The 20913-nt window shown below is 44.0% G+C and overlaps 1 protein-coding gene across 1 annotated transcript; it reads left to right on the top strand.

Annotated features, from left to right (window-relative positions):
- The first annotated feature begins 4926 nt into the window (after positions 1–4926).
- LOC123060283 (autophagy-related protein 18d) lies at positions 4927–8744 on the top strand. Its single transcript, XM_044482904.1, has 5 exons — positions 4927–5137; positions 5962–6843; positions 7028–7286; positions 7841–7964; positions 8342–8744. The coding sequence occupies exons 2-5, from the start codon at positions 6082–6084 to the stop codon at positions 8448–8450; spliced, it is 1254 nt and encodes a 417-aa protein (XP_044338839.1). The 5' UTR covers positions 4927–5137; positions 5962–6081; the 3' UTR covers positions 8451–8744.
- The last annotated feature ends 12169 nt before the right edge of the window (positions 8745–20913 follow it).

Below are 20913 nucleotides of genomic sequence, written 5' to 3'. Positions count from 1 at the left end.
TTATTGACCGGAGAACGTCTCGGTCATGTCTGCATGTCTCCCGAACCCGTAGGGTCTACACACTTAAGGTTCGATGACGCTAGGGTTATAAAGGAAGCTTGTATGTGGTAACCGAATGTTGTTCGGAGTCCCGGATGAGATCCCGGACGTCACGAGGAGTTCCGGAATGGTCCGGAGGTAAAGATTTATATATAGGAAGTCCTGTTTCGGCCATCGGGACAAGTTTCGGGGTCATCGGTATTGTACCGGGACCACCGGAAGGGTCCCGGGGGCCCACCGGGTGGGGCCACCTGCCCCGGGGGGCCACATGGGCTGTAGGGGGTGCGCCTTGGCCTACATGGGCCAAGGGCACCAGCCCCAAGAGGCCCATGCGCCTAGGGAACCCTAGAGGGAAGAGTCCTCGAGGGGGAAGGCACCTCCGAGGTGCCTTGGGGAGGATGGACTCCTCCCCCCCTCTTGGCCGCACCCCTTTCTTGGAGTAGGGGGCAAGGCTGCGCCTCCCCCCTCTCCCCTGCCCCTATATATAGTGGAGGGGAGGGAGGGCATCCACACCTGAGCCCTTGGCGCCTCCCTCCCTCCCGTGACACCTCCTCCTCTCCCGTAGGTGCTTGGCGAAGCCCTGCAGGATTGCCACGCTCCTCCATCACCACCACGCCGTTGTGCTGCTGCTAGATGGAGTCTTCCTCAACCTCTCCCTCTCTCCTTGCTGGATCAAGGCGTGGGAGACGTCACCGGGCTGTACGTGTGTTGAACGCGGAGGTGCCGTCCGTTCGGCACTTGGTCATCGGTGATTTGAATCACGACGAGTACGACTCCATCAACCCCGTTCACTTGAACGCTTCCGCTTAGCGATCTACAAGGGTATGTAGATGCACTCTCTTTCTACTCATTGCTGGTCTCTCCATAGGTAGATCTTGGTGATACGTAGGAAAATTTTTGAATTTCTGCTACGTTCCCCAACACTAGTTGCGTGCCAACCATTGGTTCACAACTAGGGGGATATATGTTTATAGGGGCGCAGTTGCAAGTCTACCATCGACTCGCAACTACACGTCGTACATTTTGTAATGCCCCAGGTTGCATGTCAACCATCGACTTGCAACTAGGGAGGAGGTGCATGTTTGTAGGGGACCAGTTGCAAGTCAACCATCAACTCGCAACTAGGGCGTGTCCAACTGTTTTGTAGTTGCCTCAATTGCAAGTCAACCATCGACTCGCAACTAGGACGCGTTGTACTTTTTTGTAGTGGCCCCAGTTGCATGTCAACCATCGACTCGCAACTAGAGAGGGGCGCATGTTTGTAGGGGACCAGTTGCAAGTCAACCATCCACTCACAACTGGGGCGTGTCCTACTTTTTTTAGTTGCCCCAACTGCAAGTCAACCATTGACTTGCAACTGGGCCCGACACACCTCAGTTGCAAGTCCACCCTCGACATGCAGCCGGGGGCTTCTTCTCCTAGTTATAATTCCACCCTGAGGCCCAACCCATTTTTTGTCTCAGTTGCAAGTCCACCCTCGACATGCAACTAAACTCGACCCGTTTTTTCCCAATTGCAAATCCACTCTTGACACGCAACTTGGGAGGGGGCGACCATTTTTGTCCCCATTGCAAGTCCAACATTGCCATGAAACTGGGCTCTTGATCCTATTTTTTCCCTAATTGCAAGTTCACTCTCGACTTGCAACTGGGACCGACATTTTTTTACTGAACTACAAGTCCACGATCGACTCGCAACTTGGCTCGACACTTTTTTTTCAAGTTTTAAATCCATCATTGGCATACAACTGGGCCGACTCTTTTTCCCCAATTTGCAAGTTCCCTCTTCGAGTCACAACTAGTTCAAAAAATATTTCTGCCTCGCTTGCAAGTCCACCACCGACTCACAGATATGGTTGAGTCTTTCCCAGTTGCAAGTCAAACATCGACTCGCAACTAGGCTCGACTATTTTTTGTCCCAGTTGCAAGTCCACCATCGACATGCAACTGTGCCCTTACTCCTGTTTTGCTAACTCCACCCTTGACTCACAATTGGATCCTACTTTTTTTTCCTTTTTTGCGAGAACAATTTATTGAACATGTGAACATTTTTTCATATTCCGGGCCATTGTTTTTAATCGTCAGCCATTTCTTTTAATACGTGAACATTTTTGGAACCCCCGACCATTTTTGGAACTCATGAACTGTTTTTCGTATCCGTCGATATTGTTTCCCGGGCATTTTTTGAAACCATGATCATCTTTTTCAGTTCATGATTTTTTATATCTACGAACACTTTCTGAAGTCGTAAATGTATCTGGAACTCGTGATCATGTTTCCATATTCTTGATCATCTTCTTAATCCTCGACCATATTTTTAATACTCTAACATTTTGTGGAACTCGCGAATATTTTTTGAACACATGAACATTTTTTTAGCGTGTGAACATTTTTAATATTCTTGGACATTTGGCTTTTGAATTTTTTCATGTTATTGACCATTTCATCAATGCACGTACATCGTTTGAACTTTGTGAACATTGTTTCATATTCGGGAACATTGCTGGAACTCGTGACCATTTTTTGAACTTGTGAACATTTTCCAAATTCACGACCATTTTTTTGTTTTAGCATCCACAAGGAATCACAGATATTTTCAAGACTTGTGAACATTTCTTTAAACACAAACAATTTTTGTACTCGCCAAATTCATGAACAATTTTCAGATGAGTGCATAATATTTAAATTCATCATTTTTATTAGTATTTTACCCCAAACACACTTTCATGTTTTGAAAAGAAAAAAATAGTTTTCCTGCAAAAGAAGAAGAAGAAAGCATCTGGCGCCCGCGTAGACATGTTTTTGGGGGACGTGCATGCTTCGGTGCTTTTTTCGTAGGTTGACGCTAACGTTATTATTTTCCTTTTTTTTAGAGACGTCGTTAATGCTAGACGTGAGTGGCTTTAGCGATCAAAAACAACAGAGGACAACTAGCGTGGACAGTGCTGTTTTGGGCTGGACTAATAATTACCCAACAAACAAATAAGACAAACAAAAGGCTATAAACATTGCTGATGTCATCTTAGATGTGATATAGTTATGTCACATCTAGATGTGTTCTAGACACACCCTTCGTCGCCAATCCCAACTTCCCCAACTCGAACCAGATTGATCCACCATGTCCACCATCGCCTTCAACGAGTCCTATAGGGAATGAGGGCCCGTCAGCCCGCGAGATCCAGACCCGAGTCCTAGATAAATGGGCGCGAAGCCTTGCAACTTGCCGCGGGAGATCCCGGGCTCCCTCCAAAGCCGACGCAGGAGGTTGAAGTAGACCACATCATCGCCCTCACCTCCCGCGGAGCCGGGCTTGCGCCGTAGAGGAAGGGTCGCCGCGCCCCCTCCGCATCGTCGCATTGCAGGATGATGCGCCAAGCTTTTGGACCGCCAGGGAAGGGATGCCACAACTATGACGCGGCACCGCCTGAACCGATGTGCTGGGAAGAAGGAGAAGAGTCACGTCGCTGCTAAATAGCTACCGCTCGAGGAGTCCAGCGTCCTACGGCGGCGGCGTGAGGGAGGGGCGGGGACTGCCGACGGTTAGGACCTAGGTTCCGGGGACAGGATGCTCGAACCAGTTTCTGACTTTCAAAAAGTTTGATGCTGCATGTACAAGTTTTTTTTTTTGAAAGCCTATCGGTGTTTTATTTCACAGTCAAAAGAGTTACATCATTTATTACATAAGGAAGAATGAAATTGGGTGGATCTCCATCCCAATCAAATGCAGACTGAGTATCATAAGAGTGCTTTGCCAGAAGGTGAGCAACTCGATTGGCTTCCCTAGGGCAGTGGGAGAAAGAAACTCCATCAATCATCTTGGCTCTCGCAAAGCAGTCAGCTAAAGTCGCAGAATAAGGACCATAGATCTCCAGCTCCCCATTGCATGCCTGAATGAGCTCCAATGAATCGGACTCACATGTGATATGGGTGCAGCCCAACTTCTCAACTAATTCTAGTCCTTTTAGCAGTGCAAGGGCCTTCGCCGAGGCAATATCAAAGGTCGTATGAAAAGGACTTGCAGCTCCTGCTACAGCCTCACCTGCACTATTACGCATGACGACCCCAACTGCACCCGAACCATCTTGGCGGAAAGCAGCATCTGTATTTAATTTATAACATCCTCGGCTTGGCTTTTTCCACGTTATTTCATGTGGTTTATTGGAATGGAAACAGCTCCAAAATTTGATGTTAGAGCCTGAATCGCAAAGGCCGTCCGGGGGGGGGGGGGGGGGGATCTACTACAGTTTCGCCCTTCACTGCTTCCCTCCTTTGCCACCATACATACCAACACGCAACGGCTACTGACTCCTGCAATCCTAACATACCCAGGACCGGCGACTTCCTGTTTGGGTTGCAAATAATATGCTCAAGTATTACTGATCCTGACATGTCTGCAATCAGTGCATCATCAATGATATCCAGGAGCCCGAGCGCAGACCAAACCTTCCGTGCACGAGTGCATGTAAATAACAAGTGCCGAATATTCTTCGGACCCGACCGACAAATAGGGCACTGTGGTGAGACGGGTATGTGTCGCGAAGCAAGAATCGCCATGCCTGGAACTGTACCATGCAGAGCCTTCCATATAAACACCTTAATCTTACTTGGAATTTTCAGCTTCCACAAAATGCCCCACACCGGGTTCGGTTTAGCAGAGCCTTGCCCATCTTCTCTTCTAGTTCGTGCGCCGAAATGATGATCCCATTCAATGTGATAGGCAGAACGGAATGAGAACAAAAGGTTGACTGACGGCAATAGGATTGGATCAAGGCCGATTAAGCTTAATTGCACTGCACGCTGACATGATAGTAATATTATCGTCCAATATCCTTTCCGTGGAAGAAGCTGCGTCTTCCATTAATTAACTCCGATCCTTTTCTTTCTTTCTCTCCCAGAGAAAAATTCTGCCCCCTGTCCCAAAATCCCGAAAGGAAAAAAGGAAAGGGAGAAAGAAAGCGCCTTTCCTTGCCGACTCGGCCTTCCTCCGTCCGTCCTCGCTTGCCGTCTCCTCCCCTCCACCGCGCGCACCCGTCGCGGCCGGCCCCGTCGTCTCCCCCTCCACCCGCGCGTCCCGGCGTCGCCGCCCGCGTCCGCCAGAGGTACCGCCGTCCGCCCCTCCCCCCTCCTCCTCCCTCTCTCTATCAGCGTCCTCCGCGGAACCCGGAGACCTGGATCTCCCTTGCCGTGCGCACCGTGCCGTGCCGATTTGGTTTTCCGTGGCTCTGGGACATCCCGCGGACGTCGATTTGGGGATTGAGATCTCCCCTTGCGCGGGAAGCTAGCCGGGCGGCTTGATTGATCGGGAGGTGGTGCCATCGATTTGATTGATGCCCTGCGGTTCCGGTGGCGCTGACGAGACCGGGCGCGAATCCCGGGGATTTTAGCCGGAATTTGGAGTTCTAATCAGGGCGAATCGGAGCGGTTGCTGGAGCCGGAGCTGATTTGGCTGTAGTCCATAGTCATAGGTGGGGCAGCACTGGGTAGAATTGGGCGGTCGGATGATATAATCTCTTGGCAAATCAATGCCGATCTCACACTCTAGTGACAGATTGAAACCTGAAATCGTTTGAATCCCGCGTGCTTGAGCTGAGATTTTTACCATTTAGAATGTATCGGTAACAATTCATGGTGAGAGGATACGCGTCGGTCGTATAGTTGATTTGGGGTCTTTAGTTTGTAGCAGCTTTTAAGCGCCATGGTTCAGTGTGTGACACCCCTAGGTAATCCCAGGATAATATGAGACTGTCGTACATATGCACATCCTCGACAGTGTTAAATGCTGACATTGCACCTAGATCTGTATCATTTGTTTGAATTGTTACTGTTTTTGTTTGGAAGGTAGTTTGAATGGTTTGCTCACTACATTCAGTGCAAGATGTTTTTGTTTTAGTTGCCTTTTGCTGATGTTTTCTCTTTGTTGCAGGATCTCTGAAAACTTAACTTGTGTGTGTGCGTTGTCACTGTTGCTTACACATCGACAACCTTTGGCGTAGCTGAGCTCATTGCGTTTGGAATCGATTCATTCGGTGTGTCTGGCTTGTATATGAGCTCACAAGTCTCCACATCGCGGGGTTTACATCCCCCAGAGAAAATTATGGCATACGAGTCCCCTCCCACATGGCCACTGTCGGTGCCTACGAGCAAGGCTGAGGCAGGTAGCAGCGATGACCAGGAGGTTAGGCTGTTGTCGGTTTCTTGGAATCAGGATTGTGGTTGCTTCGCTGCTGGCACAAGCAATGGCTTCAGAATCTTTAACTGCGACCCTTTTAAGGAGACTTTCAGGAGGGATCTGAAGAGTGGTGGGTTTGGGATAGTTGAGATGCTGTTCCGCTGCAACATCCTTGCTCTTGTAGGTGGCGGCTCCAATATGCATTATCCGCCCAACAAGGTGATGATCTGGGATGATCACCAGAGCCGCTGTATTGGGGAGTTTACCTTCCGCTCTGATGTACGGGCCGTAAAATTGGGGAAAGATAACATTGTGATTGTCCTTGAGACAAAGATATATGTTTATAACTTTACGGATCTGAAGATGCTCCATCAGATAGAGACCCTGTCAAATCCTAAAGGACTGTGCTGTCTCTCTCATCATTCCAATACTTCAGTGCTGGCCTGTCCTGGGCTGAGTCAGGGACATGTTCGGGTAGAGCATTTTGGGCTAAAGGTGACAAAGATGATTACAGCCCATGATTCACACATTTCTTGCATGGCCTTGACTATGGATGGTCTCTTGCTGGCAACGGCAAGTATGAAGGGTACTCTAATCAGAATATTTAACACGATGGATGGCACTCGCCTGCAAGAGGTGAGTAATATTTCAATCGCTCTCTGATGACATCCCATTCTTTTGTGAATAAATAGCAGACATATTTATCTCCATACCTCACAGATCTTCTTTTAGCTGGCTCCACAAGTCTTTTTGTAGTATATGTAATTCGTTGATAGTTAGCATGGGCATATAACTATCTTTATGTTTAAATGGTCTGCAGGTGCGCAGAGGTCTTGATAAAGCCGAGATATACAGCATTGCACTGTCACCAAATGTGCAATGGTTGGCAGTGTCCAGCGACAAAGGAACGGTTCATATATTCAGTCTAAAAGTCAGGGTTGCGGGTGAAGATTCAAGTAATGATCAGCGTACCCTTGAAGCTCCACGGATGGATCATCAGAATTCTTCTACCTCTATGGATCCTCTTATACAAACAAACACTGGATCCAATGCAAGCTCATCACTGTCTTTCATGAAAGGTTAGAATGGTACTTCTGCTTGCACTATTTGATTGCTCATCTGGTCTTCAGAGTTCTGTGTAGCTTTTGGCATAATGAAGTGCTAACTTAACTAAAATTTGCATATGGTGTACTCCATTTGCCTAATGCTCATTACAATTAGCAATTCACAGAGGACTAATGGATGCGCAATATTCTGCAATTTTGCATGCTGCTTATGAATGATGTGATGAATAGTCTAGCTAATGCAGAAAAGTTAGCTCAAGATAGAATAATTAGCATTATTGTCAATTTCGTAAAATGACGTGAAGTAAGTAGTGATCTCAAAACATTAAGCAGGCAAGCTGCTGCTCTGCTATTGCTATTGCTATGAGAGAAAAGAAAACAGTATATACAAAACTCAATTCTAGCAGCAAGGGCCAAGACCACATGTTTTACTTATCATTTATTACGCACTTGTGATTCACTTCATAACCAGTTGAATCAGTTTGTATGCATGTTCAGAATAATGGGTTGGCATCCCAGAGAATTCAGTTAGTCAAGGCATTAACATATTCTTTGCTGCATTTCTCTAGGGATTCTGCCGAAGTACTTCAGTTCAGAGTGGTCATTTGCTCAGTTCCATTTGCCGGAAGTCACACGTTACATCGTAGCTTTCGGCGCTCAAAACACTGTAATGATGGTTGGCCTGGATGGCAGGTACTCATCAGCCACCTTGATGGATTAAATATTTATTGCAAGATTTATCATTTCAGCTAATGTATACATACACGTAGGGTGTTTTTTGTTTGCCATTATACCTGTAGCACATATAATTCAGTTAGCCTTTGCTATCAATACACGTTTGATTTTCACTTCTGCTAGCGATTGTTTAATATTTATTATAGCTACAGAAAATTACACCAGTCAGTTGAAAAACTTGGACAGTTCTTGTTACAGGCTAAAGCTCCTTCAGTTTAGTTAGTAGTTGCCTCAGCAGATTTTTATTCTTCTCTAGCAAGTCACCGCTAGCATCTCGCTCTTGTATTTGTTGAAACTCTCGCACTACTAACTACGCCGACTTTTGCCATTTGCAGCTTCTACAGGTGCATCTTTGACCAAGTAAGCGGCGGGCAGATGACCCAGAAGGAATACTCACGGTTTCTGAAGACTGACTACCCTCCCTTGAGGACATTGACCGCGTAAACCGCGTGACGACGCTGCACCGACATGTACATACATAGAAGGTTGTGCTCTGTCCATTGTACATATATCGCCCCCCTTGCCAGCAAGGCTCTAGGCCGGTCGCCGGAATAAGGAGCGCCGGGGTGTCCGGCCGCAACCTGCTTGCCTGCCCATTTTGCTGCAGATGCCCTTGTCCCGTCCAAATTGCATTGTTTGTTCGACGTATGTATGTACAAGCACATATGCCCGTGCGTTGCAACGGGATGATAAAATTATATACCTCTAGCTCAATATAAGAATGGATCAAGACCCCCACATGTCTGTATTCTCTAGTTCAACATGGCACCCTTTAATTAGGGCCAAACCAGTATATTCTTTTTTATTGATACGTGCCTATAATTTGTTTCAATTATAATTAACCAGCATATTCTTTTTTATTGCCACATGGAAGCTACCACTGTCAATAACTTATGGTGTCCCTTATTCTGAACAAACCGACTTAACTCGATGCGCCGGATGCAGAGCAGGCCCAGTATGGGATTGATCGACCTCACGACCTCAAGGACCCGACCACATGTTGTTAGCCACTCAAACAAACGTGTTCTGCTAACCAATGGTCAGCATAAATATAAAAGAATATAATGCAACGTGAGATTCGACACTTTTTTTGAACTTTTCAAAAACCGATAACTATGAAATCCAAATATACATGGCAACATGAACAATTTTCCAAATTACACGCATTTTTAAAAAGACGAACAAAAAATTTGAATGGAACATTTGTTGAAATCCACAAACATTTCTTAAAACATGAACGTTTTATAAAAATACGTTTTTTAAGGTGGTGAACAATTTTTGGAAACGGGAAAATGTTTTGAACATATAGATGAAATTTAGAAATTTGTCTTTTAATGCAAATATTATTTTCAATTTTTGAACATATCACTAAAACAATAATTCTGATTTGTAACATTTTTAAATCTTGAATTATTTTTTGAAAACCCCAAAAAAAATTCAAAAAATGGGAATAATATTTTATATTCTGAAAAAAATCGGAATAACAAAAAAATATAATTTCTAACATATTTAAATAGGAACACAATTGTAGAATTCATAACATGAACTACCGAATATACTTGGCAACTTGAACAATTTTCCAAATTATAGACGGTTCTTTTGAAAATTCCAAACATTTTTGAACAAAGCAAGAACAAAAATTTGAACGGAACATTTCCTGAAATGCACATACATTTCTTAAAGACATGAACCTTCTTATAAAAATACGAACATTTTTTAAGTTGTGATTTTTTAAATGGGAATATGTTTTAAAAATGCAGAAGAATTTTAGAAAATGTGTTTCTTTGATGCAAACTTTATTTTCAATTTTTAAACATATCTTTAAAACAAGAATATTTTTCGAATTTGAATTTTTTAAATGCATTTGTTTAGATGTTGAACAATTTTTAAAAATACAAACATTTCTTGAAAAATGGGAATATTTTTGTAATTTATATTTGAATAAATTTTGGCACGACAAAAAAATCCAAACATTTTTCAGAGTAGGAACACATTTTTGTAATTTGTATTTTTTACGAAATTTTGAATAAAAATTGAAAAATTACAATTGCGAATATTTAAAAAAATTGAATTTCTGAAAAAATGAATAAAATAGACCTGCAATAGGAACACATAGAAAAATGACCTGCCTAGTCTTGGGCGCCCTGTGCGTAGTTTAAATTAGTTTCCCCATTGAGCGGGAAATAGAATTTTTTTTATTGCTACGGGGGCAGGAAAATATGGGCTGACTTTACTGGGCCATAGGGTGCGCAGCCCATGTACAAAATTCTGCATAAATCGTTTTTCCTTTGCCAACAGATGGAGTACGAAAGTTTAGTACCACCTCGGATAGAGGAAAAAAAATAATTTTTTGGCGGTGAACGGATGAAAAAATCGGAGAAACGCACCTTGCTTTATTAGTAGGTATAGATAACAAGCAGCTCAGTAAGGAATGCAAATATGACCTTGTCTGCAACCAGAGCTGAAACAGTTGTTGGCATAACACATTCTATTGCCAATAGATTTATCAGTGTGAGTGCTACCTTGGCGTGCAACCAACGCACTGATGGTCTGATGGATGCCATTGTGGATCCTGCCATCTTCTAAGGAAAGTTTAGACGAATGCCAATAGCATATATGTATGCATGCGTTCTAATATATTTATAGCATGGGTTTGTTAGGCGTGGTTCTTGTGCTTGGCCTGTTTGATCAAGTACATGTAAACTTTAGTTGAAAGCAACATCTGACCAGGTGCTCCTGGTCGCTCTCGTCGATCTGAAGTGATCTGATTATAGAAAGCCACCACGACCGCAGGGCAGTCCGACGCCGTCGCGTCCATTCCCAGTGGTTGCGCGTCTCTGATCTCGTGTCATCCTCCTGATGTGCCCATCTCATCATACTACCATCATACGTCCATTTCCTCTTCTTTGTCTGTCCAAACTATTTATTCCAGCGCGGATGACTCGTCGCTGTAAAGTGTAAACGAAGGAGGCAAAAAGATTTGAGCAACACGCAAGACGTGGTCTCAGGGCCATTTGTCACGCAATTGTTTCGCCCTGATGATTTGGGTAATCCGGCCGGAGTTTCAGCGCGTAAAAAAAGGCCTCGCTTGGAACGCATGAACGGAGGAGGGAACCAAAGAACTTGTATCCTACTAGGAGTAGGAGTGATGTCATGGATTCGCGGAAAACATTTGCAGCATGTTTGGGTCGATGCTTTGTTTGTTGCAAAGTTGCGATCGATCCGTTGCACCGTTCGGCATGAATTTTGCTTGTTTGTTTTTGTGTTAGAATGGATTTAGTATAGTTAGGACGACTTCCAAAGAATGATTTATCAGAAACGGCGCAGCCTAATGATTCTCTTGATTTCCTATGGCCAAAAACACCCTAATGATTCTCTTGTTTTTCCTCTGACCAAATAATAATGTGCCTACATATGGCAGCCGGATGCGGCCTAGTCACACTTGTCTGATTCGTTGACTTGTTCGGCTCCAGACGAGGCAATCAGCCATGTGATTCGTGACGTACAAGCACAACCGACACAAAGAGCATGTTATCTTCAAATAATAATGGCCATGATGGTGATGATGATAAGGACATTCATTTGTTCTATAAGCTGTTCAATACCGTTTTGATCTCACGGTACTTCTCTTTTTGTGGGGGATATGCACGGTATTCTAAATGTGCAATAATACAAAAAATTATAAAGAGTAATTGTTTGGATGCTTCGAAAGAAATTGTGACAGAGCCATTGCAAAAAAAAATGTGACATAACCTTTCATGTACCTCCTCCAAAATAAAATGGATCAGACCGTCTTGTAGTATTCCTATAAGCAGATCATTCCAGCATGCGGCTGGACTAAAATTTCAAAGCTATGCGAACTGAGCGTAGCTCAGATGGTTAGATTTCTTGTGATGGAACCAACCCAATAAGATTCAAATCCTAGACTGACATTGGTGGTTGCATTTTACTGTATTTATTTCAGGCCTTCGGTGATGTGCATTCAGTGGGAGGACACGTCCCCGTCGACCACGAAGGCGTCTGTGACGACTTCGTCAATCTTAAGATGATGTGCCGACCCAGTCTTTCGGAGGTGCTCATAGGGGTAGTGTGTGTACGTGCGTACGTATGAGCGTCTACGTCTATACTGTGTTAAAATCAACGCTCATTGATGATTGATGCACACACACTTTTTCTCGTGCCAAATGTTATGATGGTTTATCAGAATTTATTTTCAATGTTTGTGTTTCCCATTCACTCAACATTTAATGGATTCACCCGCAAAAAAACCCATATGATGGAATTCACAAACCATTGGGAGAGATTTTCTCATGTCAAATGTTGTGATGATTTATCAAATTTTATTTTCACAAACATATAATCAAGGGAGGCACAAAATCTCTTCACAACTATTGGGCATATAAAAATGAAATTGTATTAAAGATTTCATATGATTCGCATAAGAAACATCCAAAACCAATTTATACTTTTTATATTCTAATAGAGACATAGAGTACATAATTGATAGTTTTTGAAGTCATGTCCTTAGGGCCTTGATTCATTGAAAAAGGTAGAAGAGAACAGAGTTGCCCGGTTAATTTGCTAATAGATAGTTTTTTTGCGGATAATTTGCTAATAGATAGTTGTTAAGCAACAAGTAAATAGGGAGAAAATTTGGGTAACAACATCCTTATAAGTATTTAGATCATACAGTCAAAGTTAAATAGCTAAGTTTTGTTGGAAATATGTCCTAGAGGCAATAATAAAATGGTTATTATTGTATTTCCTTGTTCATGATAATTGTCTATTGTTCATGCTATAATTGTATTAATCGGAAACCGTAATACATCTGTGAATACATAGACCACAACATGTCCCTAGTAAGCCTCTACTTGACTAGCTCGTTGATTAATAGATGGTCATGGTTTCCTGACCATGGACATTGGATGTGATTGATAACGGGATCACATCATTAGGAGAATGATGTGATGGACAAGACCCAATCCTAAGCCTAGCACAAGATCATATAGTTCGTCTGCTAAAGCTTTTCTAATGTCAAGTATCATTTCCTTAGACCATGAGATTGTGCAACTCCCGGATACCGTAGGAATGCTTTGGGTGTACCAAACGCCACAACGTAACTGGGTGGCTATAAAGGTGCACTACGGGTATCTCCAAAAGTGTCTGTTGGGTTGGCACGAATCGAGACTGGGATTTGTCACTCCGTATAAACGGAAAGGTATCTCTGGGCCCACTCGGTAGGACATCATCATAATGTGCACAATGTGACCAAGGAGTTGATCACGGGATGATGTGTTACGGAACGAGTAAAGAGACTTGCCGGTAACGAGATTGAACAAGGTATCGGGATACCGACGATCGAATCTCGGGCAAGTACTATACCGGTAGACAAAGGGAATTGTATACGGGATTGACTGAATCCTTGACATCATGGTTCATCCGATGAGATCATCGTGGAACATGTGGGAGCCAACATGGGTATCCAGATCCCGCTGTTGGTTATTGACCAGAGAGATGTCTTGGTCATGTTTGCATTATTCCCGAGCCCGTAGGGTCTACACACTTAAGGTTTGATGACGCTAGGGTTATAGGGAAAGTATGTACGCGGTTACCGAATGTTGTTCGGAGTCCCGGATGAGATCCCGGACATCACAAGGAGTTCCAGAATGGTCCGGAGGTGAAGATTGATATATTGGACGAAGGGTTTTGCAGTCTGGAAGTGTTCCGGAGGTACCGGGTGATGACTAGCATGACCGAAAGGTGTTTCGGGAGCCCCGGCAAGTGTTGGGGGGCTTCATGGGCCAAGGGAAGGGGGCAAACCAGCCCACTAAGGGGCTGTGCGCCCCCTCACCTAATCCCGCGTGACCAGGGGGTTTGGGGCGCCCCATCTAGGGTTCCCACCTCCTGGCTTGGGGGCCAAGTCACCCAAGGGGGAGATTGTTGGGTAACGTAGCATAAATTCAAAATTTTCCTACGTGTCACCAAGATCTATCTATGAAGAGACTAGCAACAAGGGGAAGGAGAGTGCATCTACATACCCTTGTAGATCGCTAAGCGGAAGCGTTCAAGAGAACGGGGTTGATGGAGTCGTACTCGTCGTGATTCAAATCACCAATGATCCTAGCGCCGAACGGACGGCACCTCCGCGTTCAACACACGTACGGAGCAGCGACGTCTCCTCCTTCTTGATCCAGCAAGGGGGAGGAGAGGTTAATGGAGATCCAGCAGCACGACGGCGTGGTGGTGGAAGTAGCGGGATTCCAACAGGGCTTCGCTAAGCGCTGCGGGAGGAGGGAGATGTGTCACGGGAGGGAGAGGGAGGCGCCAGGCCTTAGGTTTGGTTGCCCTCCCTTCCCCCCACTATATATAGGGCCAAGGGAGAGGGGGAGGGCGCAGCCTTGGCCCTTCCTCCAAGGAAGGGTGCGGCCAAGGGGGAGGAGTCCATCCTCCCCAAGGCACCTCGGAGGTGCCTTCCCCCTTTAGGACTCTTCCTTTCCCTCTTCTCTTGGCGCATGGGCCTCTTGGGGCTGGTGCCCTTGGCCCATGTAGGCCAAGGCGCACCCCCTACAGCCCATGTGGCCCCCGGGGCAGGTGGCCCCACCCGGTGGACCCCCGGGACCCTTCCGGTGGTCCCGGTACAATACCGGTGACCCCGAAACTTGTCCCGATGGCCGAAATAGCACTTCCTATATATAATTCTTTACCTCCGGACCATTCCGGAACTCCTCGTGACGTCCGGGATCTCATCCGGGACTCCGAACAACTTTCGGGTTACCGCATACTAATATCTCTATAACCCTAGCGTCACCGAACCTTAAGTGTGTAGACCCTACGGGTTCGGGAAGCATGCAGACATGACCGAGATGTTCTCCGGTCAATAACCAACAGCGGGATCTGGATACCCATGTTGGCTCCCACATGTTCCACGATGATCTCATCGGATGAACCACGATGTCAAGGACTTAATCAATCCCGTATACAATTCCCTTTGTCTAGCGGTATTGTACTTGCCCGAGATTCGATCGTCGGTATCCCTATACCTTGTTCAATCTCGTTACCGGCAAGTCTCTTTACTCGTTCCGTAACACATCATCCCGTGATCAACTCCTTGATCACATTGTGCACATTATGATGATGTCCTACCGAGTGGGCCTAGAGATACCTCTCCGTCACACGGAGTGACAAATCCCAGTCTCGATTCATGCCAACCCAACAGACACTTTCGGAGATACCTGTAGTGCACCTTTATAGTCACCCAGTTACGTTGTGACGTTTGGTACACCCAAAGCATTCCTACGGTATCCGGGAGTTGCACAATCTCATGGTCTAAGGAAATGATACTTGACATTAGAAAAGCTTTAGCATACGAACTACACGATCTTTGTGCTAGGCTTAGGATTGGGTCTTGTCCATCACATCATTCTCCTAATGATGTGATCCCGTTATCAATGACATCCAATGTCCATGGTCAGGAAACCGTAACCATCTATTGATCAACGAGCTAGTCAACTAGAGGCTTACTAGGGACATGGTGTTGTCTATGTATCCACACATGTATCTGAGTTTCCTATCAATACAATTCTAGCATGGATAATAAACGATTATCATGAACAAGGAAATATAATAATAATCAATTTATTATTGCCTCTAGGGCATATTTCCAACAGTCTCCCACTTGCACTAGAGTCAATAATCTAGTTCACATCGCATGTGATTAACACTCAAGGTCACATCGCCATGTGACAACATCCAAGAGTTTACTAGTGTCACTAACTAGTTCACATCATCATGTGATTAAGACTCAATGAGTTCTGGGTTTGATCATGTTTGCTTGTGAGAGAGGTTTTAGTCAACGGGTCTGAACCTTTCAGATCCGTGTGTGCTTTACAAATCTTTATGTCATCTCCTAGATGCAGCTACCACGCTCTATTTGGAGCCATTTCAAATAACTGTTCTACTTGGAGTTATTCTAAATTGTTGCTCCATTATACGTATCCGGTATCTCTACTCAGAGCTATCCGGATAGGTGTTAAGCTTGCATCGTCGTAACTCTTTACGTCGAACTCTTTATCACCTCCATAACCGAGAAAATTCCTTAGTCCACTAGTTACTAAGGATAACTTTGACCGCTGTACTGTGATCCATTCTTGGATCACTCTTGTACCCCTTGACTGACTCATGGCAAGGCACACTTCAGGTGCGGTACACAGCATAGCATACTGTAGAGCCTATGTCTTAAGCATAGGGGACGACCTTCGTCCTTTCTCTCTATTCTGCCGTGGTCGAGCTTTAAGTCTTAACTTCATACCTTACAACTCAGGCAAGAACTCCTTCTTTGACTGATCCATCTTGAACACCTTCAAGATCATGTCAAGGAATGTGCTCATTTGAAAGTACCATTAAGCGTTTTGATCTATCCTTATAGATCTTGATGCTCAATGCTCAAGTAGCTTAATCCAGGCTTTCCATTGAAAAACACTTTCCAAATAACCCTATATGCTTTCCAGAAATTCTACGTCATTTCTGATCAACAATATGTCAACAACATATATTCATCAGAAATTCTATAGTGCTCCCACTCACTTCTTTGGAAATACAAGTTTCTCATAAACTTTGTATACACCCAAAATCTTTGATCATCATCAAAGCATACATTCCAACTCCGAGATGCTTACTCCAGTCCTTAGAAGGATTGCTGGAGCTTTGCATACTTATTAGCATCTTTCAGGATTGACAAAACCTTCCGTTTGTATCACATACAACCTTTCCTCAAGAAAATCGTCGAGGAAACAATGTTTTGACATCCTATCTGCAAGATTTCATAAATAATGCAGTAATCGCTAATATAATTCCAACAGACTCTTAGCATCGCTACGAGTGAGAAAGTCTCATCGTAGTCAACTCCTTGAACTTGTCGGAAAACATCTTAACGACAAGTCGAGCTTTCTTAATGGTGATACTTACCATCATTGTCCGTCTTCCTTTTAAAATCCATCTGTACTCAACAGCCTTACGACCATCGAGCTAGTTCTTCCAAAGTCTACACTTTGTTTTCATACATGGATCCTCTCTCGGATTTTATGGCCTCGAGCCATTTATCGGAATCCGGGCCCACCATCGCTTCTCCATAGCTCGTAGGTTCATTGTTGTCTAGCAACATGACTTCCAAGACAGGATTACGTACCACTCTGAAGTAGTACGCATCCTTGTCATCCTACGAGGTTTGGTAGTGACTTGATCTGAAGTTTCATGATCACTATCATAAGCTTCCACTTCAATTGGTGTAGGTGCCACAGGAACAACTCCTGTGCCCTGCACACACTAGTTGAAGAGACGGTTCAATAACCTCATCAAGTCTCCACCATCCTCCCACTCAATTCTTTCGAGAGAAACTTTTCCTCGAGAAAGGACCCGATTCTAGAAACAATCCCTTATTGCTTTCGGATCTGAGACAGGAGGTATACCCAACTGTTTTGGGTGTCCTATGAAGATGCATTTATCCGCTTTGGGTTCGAGCTTATCAGCCTGAAACTTTTTCACATAAGCGTCGCAGCCCCAAACTTTTAAGAAATGACAGCTTAGGTTTCTCTAAACCATAGTTCATACGGTGTCATCTCATCGGAATTACGTGGTGCCCTATTTAAAGTGAATGTGGTTGTCTCTAATGCCTAACCCATAAACTATCGTGGTAATTCGATAAGAGACATCATGGTATGCATCATATCCAATAGGGTGCAGTTATGATGTTCGGACACACCATCACACTATGGTGTTCCAGGCTGTATTAGTTGTGAAACAATTTCCACAATGTCTTAATTCTGTGCCAAACTCGTAATTCAGATATTCATCTCTATGATCATATCATAGATCTTTTATCCTCTTGTCACGACGATCTTTCAACTTCACCCTGAAATTACTTGAACCTTTCAATAATTCAGACTCGTGATTCATCAAGTAAATATACTCAACATCTACTCAAATCATCTGTGAAGTAAGAACATAACGATATCCACTACACGCCTCAGCACTCATTGGACTGCACACATCAAAATGTATTACTTCCAGCAAGTTGCTTTCTGGTTCCATTTTACTGAAACCGAGGCTTTCAGTCATCTTGCCCATGTGGTATGATTTGCATGTCTCAAGTGATTCAAAATCAAGTGAGTCAAACGGTCCATTTGCATGGAGTTTCTTCATGCATATACACCAATAGACATGGTTCGCATGTCTCAAACTTTTCAAAAACGAGTGAGCCCAAAGATCCATCAACATGGAGCTTCTTCATGCGTTTTATACCGATATGACTTACGTGGCAGTGCCACAAGTAGGTGGTACTATCATTACTATCTTTGGCATGAACATGTGTATCACTATGATCGAGATTCAATAAACCATTCATTTTAGGTGTAAGACCATTGAAGGTATTATTCAAATAAACAGAGTAACCATTATTCTCCTTAAATGAATAACCGTATTGCGATAGACATAATCCAATCATGTCTATGCTCAACGCAAACACCAATCTCGATGGTAGAGGGAGCGTACGATATTTGATCAACCTTGGAAATACTTCCAACACATATCGTCAACTCACCTTTAGCTAGTCTCCATTTATTCCGTAGCTTTTATTTCGAGTTACTAACACTTAGCAACCGAACCGGTATCTAATACCCTGGTGCTACTAGGAGTACTAGTAAAGTACACATTAGCATAATGTATATCCAATATACTTCTATCGATAGCCTTCTCATCTACCAAGTATCTAGGGTAATTCTGCTGCAGTGGCTGTTCCCCTTATTACAGAAGCACTTAGTCTCGGGTTTGGGTTCAACCTTGGGTTTCTTCACTAGAGCAGCAGCTGAATTGCCGTTTCATGAAGTATCCCTTTTGCCCTTGCCCTTCTTGAAACTAGTGGTTTCACCAACCATCAACAATTGATGCTCCTTCTTGATTTCTACTTTCGTGGTGTCAAACATCGCGAATATCTCAAGGATCATCATATATGTCCCTGATATATTATAGTTCATCACGAAGCTCTAGCAGCTTGGTGGTAATGACTTCGGAGAAACATCACTATCTCATCTGGAAGATCAACTCCCACTCGATTCAAATGATTGTTGTACTCAGACAATCTGAGCACAAGCTCAACAATTGAGCTTTTCTCCCTTAGTTTGTAGGCTAAGAAAATCGTCGGAGGTCTTATACCTCTTGACGTGGGCACGAGCCTGAAATCCCAATTTCAGCCCTCGAAACATCTCATATGTTTCGCGACGTTTCAAAACGTCTTCGGTGCCTCAACTCTAAACCGTTTAACTGAACTATCACGTAGTTATCAAAATGTGTATGTCAGATGTTCGCAACATCCACAGACAACGTTCGAGGTTCAGCACACTGAGCGGTGCATTAAGGACATAAGCCTTCTATGAAGCAATGAGGACAATCCTCAGTTTACGGACCTAGTCCGCATAATTGCTACTATCAACTTTCAACTAAATTTTCTCTAGGAACATATCTAAACAGTAGAACTGAAGCGCGAGCTACGACATAATTTGCGAAGCCCTTTTTGACTATGTTCAGGATAATTAAGTTCATCTTATGAACTCCCACTCAGATAGACATCCCTCTAGTCATCTAAGTGATTACATGATCCGAGTCAACTAGGCCGTGTCCGATCATCACGTGAGACGGACTAGTCATCATCGGTGAACATCTTCATGTTGATCGTATCTACCATACGACTCATGCTCGACCTTTCGGTCTCTTGTGTTCCGAGGCCATGTCTGTACATGCTAGGCTCGTCAAGTTAACCCTAAGTGTTTTGCATGTGTAAAACTGTCTTACACCCGTTGTATGTGAACGTAAGGATCTATCACACCCGATCATCACGTGGTGCTTCGAAACGACGAACTTTAGCAACGGTGCACAGTTAGGGGAGAACACATTCTTGAAATTGTAATGAGGGATCATCTTATTTACTACCGTCGTTCTAAGCAAATAAGATGTATAAACATGATAAACATCACATGCAATCAAATAATAGTGACATGATATGGCCAATATCATATAGCTCCTTTGATCTCCATCTTGGGGCTCCATGATCATCTTGTCACCGGCATGACACCATGATCTCCATCATCATGATCTCCATCATCGTGTCTTCTTGAAGTTGTCTCGTCATCTATTACTTCTACTACTATGGCTAACGCTTTAGCAATAAAGTAAAGTAATTACATGACGTTTAAGTTGACACGCAGGTCATAAATAAATAAAGACAACTCCTATGGCTCCTGCCGGTTGTCATACTCATCGACATGCAAGTCGTGATACCTATTACAAGAACATGATCAATCTCATACATCACATATATCATTCATCACATCCTTTTGGCCATATCACATCACATAGCATACCCTGCAAAAACAAGTTAGACGTCCTCTAATTGTTGTTTGCATGTTTTACGTGGCTGCTATGGGTTTCTAGCAAGAACGTTTCTTACCTACGCAAAACCACAACGTGATATGCCAATTGCTATTTACCCTTCATAAGGACCCTTTTCATCGAATCCGACCCGACTAAAGCGGGAGAGACAGACACCCGCCAGCCACCTTATGCAACTAGTGCATGTTTGTCGGTGGAACCGGTCTCACGTAAGCATACGTGTAAGGTTGGTCCGGGCCGCTTCATCCCACAATACCGTCGAATCAAGATAAGACTAGTAACGGCAAGCATATTGAACAAAATCAACGCCCACAACTTCTTTGTGTTCTACTCGTGCATAGAATCTACGCATAGACCTAGCTCATGATGCCACTGTTGGGGAACGTAGCAGAAATTCAAAATTTTCCTACGTGTCACCAAGATCTATCTATGGAGAGACTAGCAACGAGGGGAAGGAGAGTGCATCTAC

This window comes from Triticum aestivum, chromosome 3A, assembly GCF_018294505.1.
Source record: "Triticum aestivum cultivar Chinese Spring chromosome 3A, IWGSC CS RefSeq v2.1, whole genome shotgun sequence".
NCBI lineage: Eukaryota > Viridiplantae > Streptophyta > Magnoliopsida > Poales > Poaceae > Triticum > Triticum aestivum.
This window is presented reverse-complemented; position numbering and strand designations above follow the sequence as displayed.

Bases quoted from the DNA above. Each gene is read 5' to 3' on its own strand.
- LOC123060283 (XM_044482904.1), top strand. From the start codon at position 6,082: ATGAGCTCACAAGTCTCCACATCGCGGGGTTTACATCCCCCAGAGAAA. The intron at 6,844-7,027 runs GTGAGTAATATT...AATGGTCTGCAG, and splicing joins ATGGCACTCGCCTGCAAGAG to GTGCGCAGAGGTCTTGATAA. The intron at 7,965-8,341 runs GTACTCATCAGC...TGCCATTTGCAG, and splicing joins ATGGTTGGCCTGGATGGCAG to CTTCTACAGGTGCATCTTTG.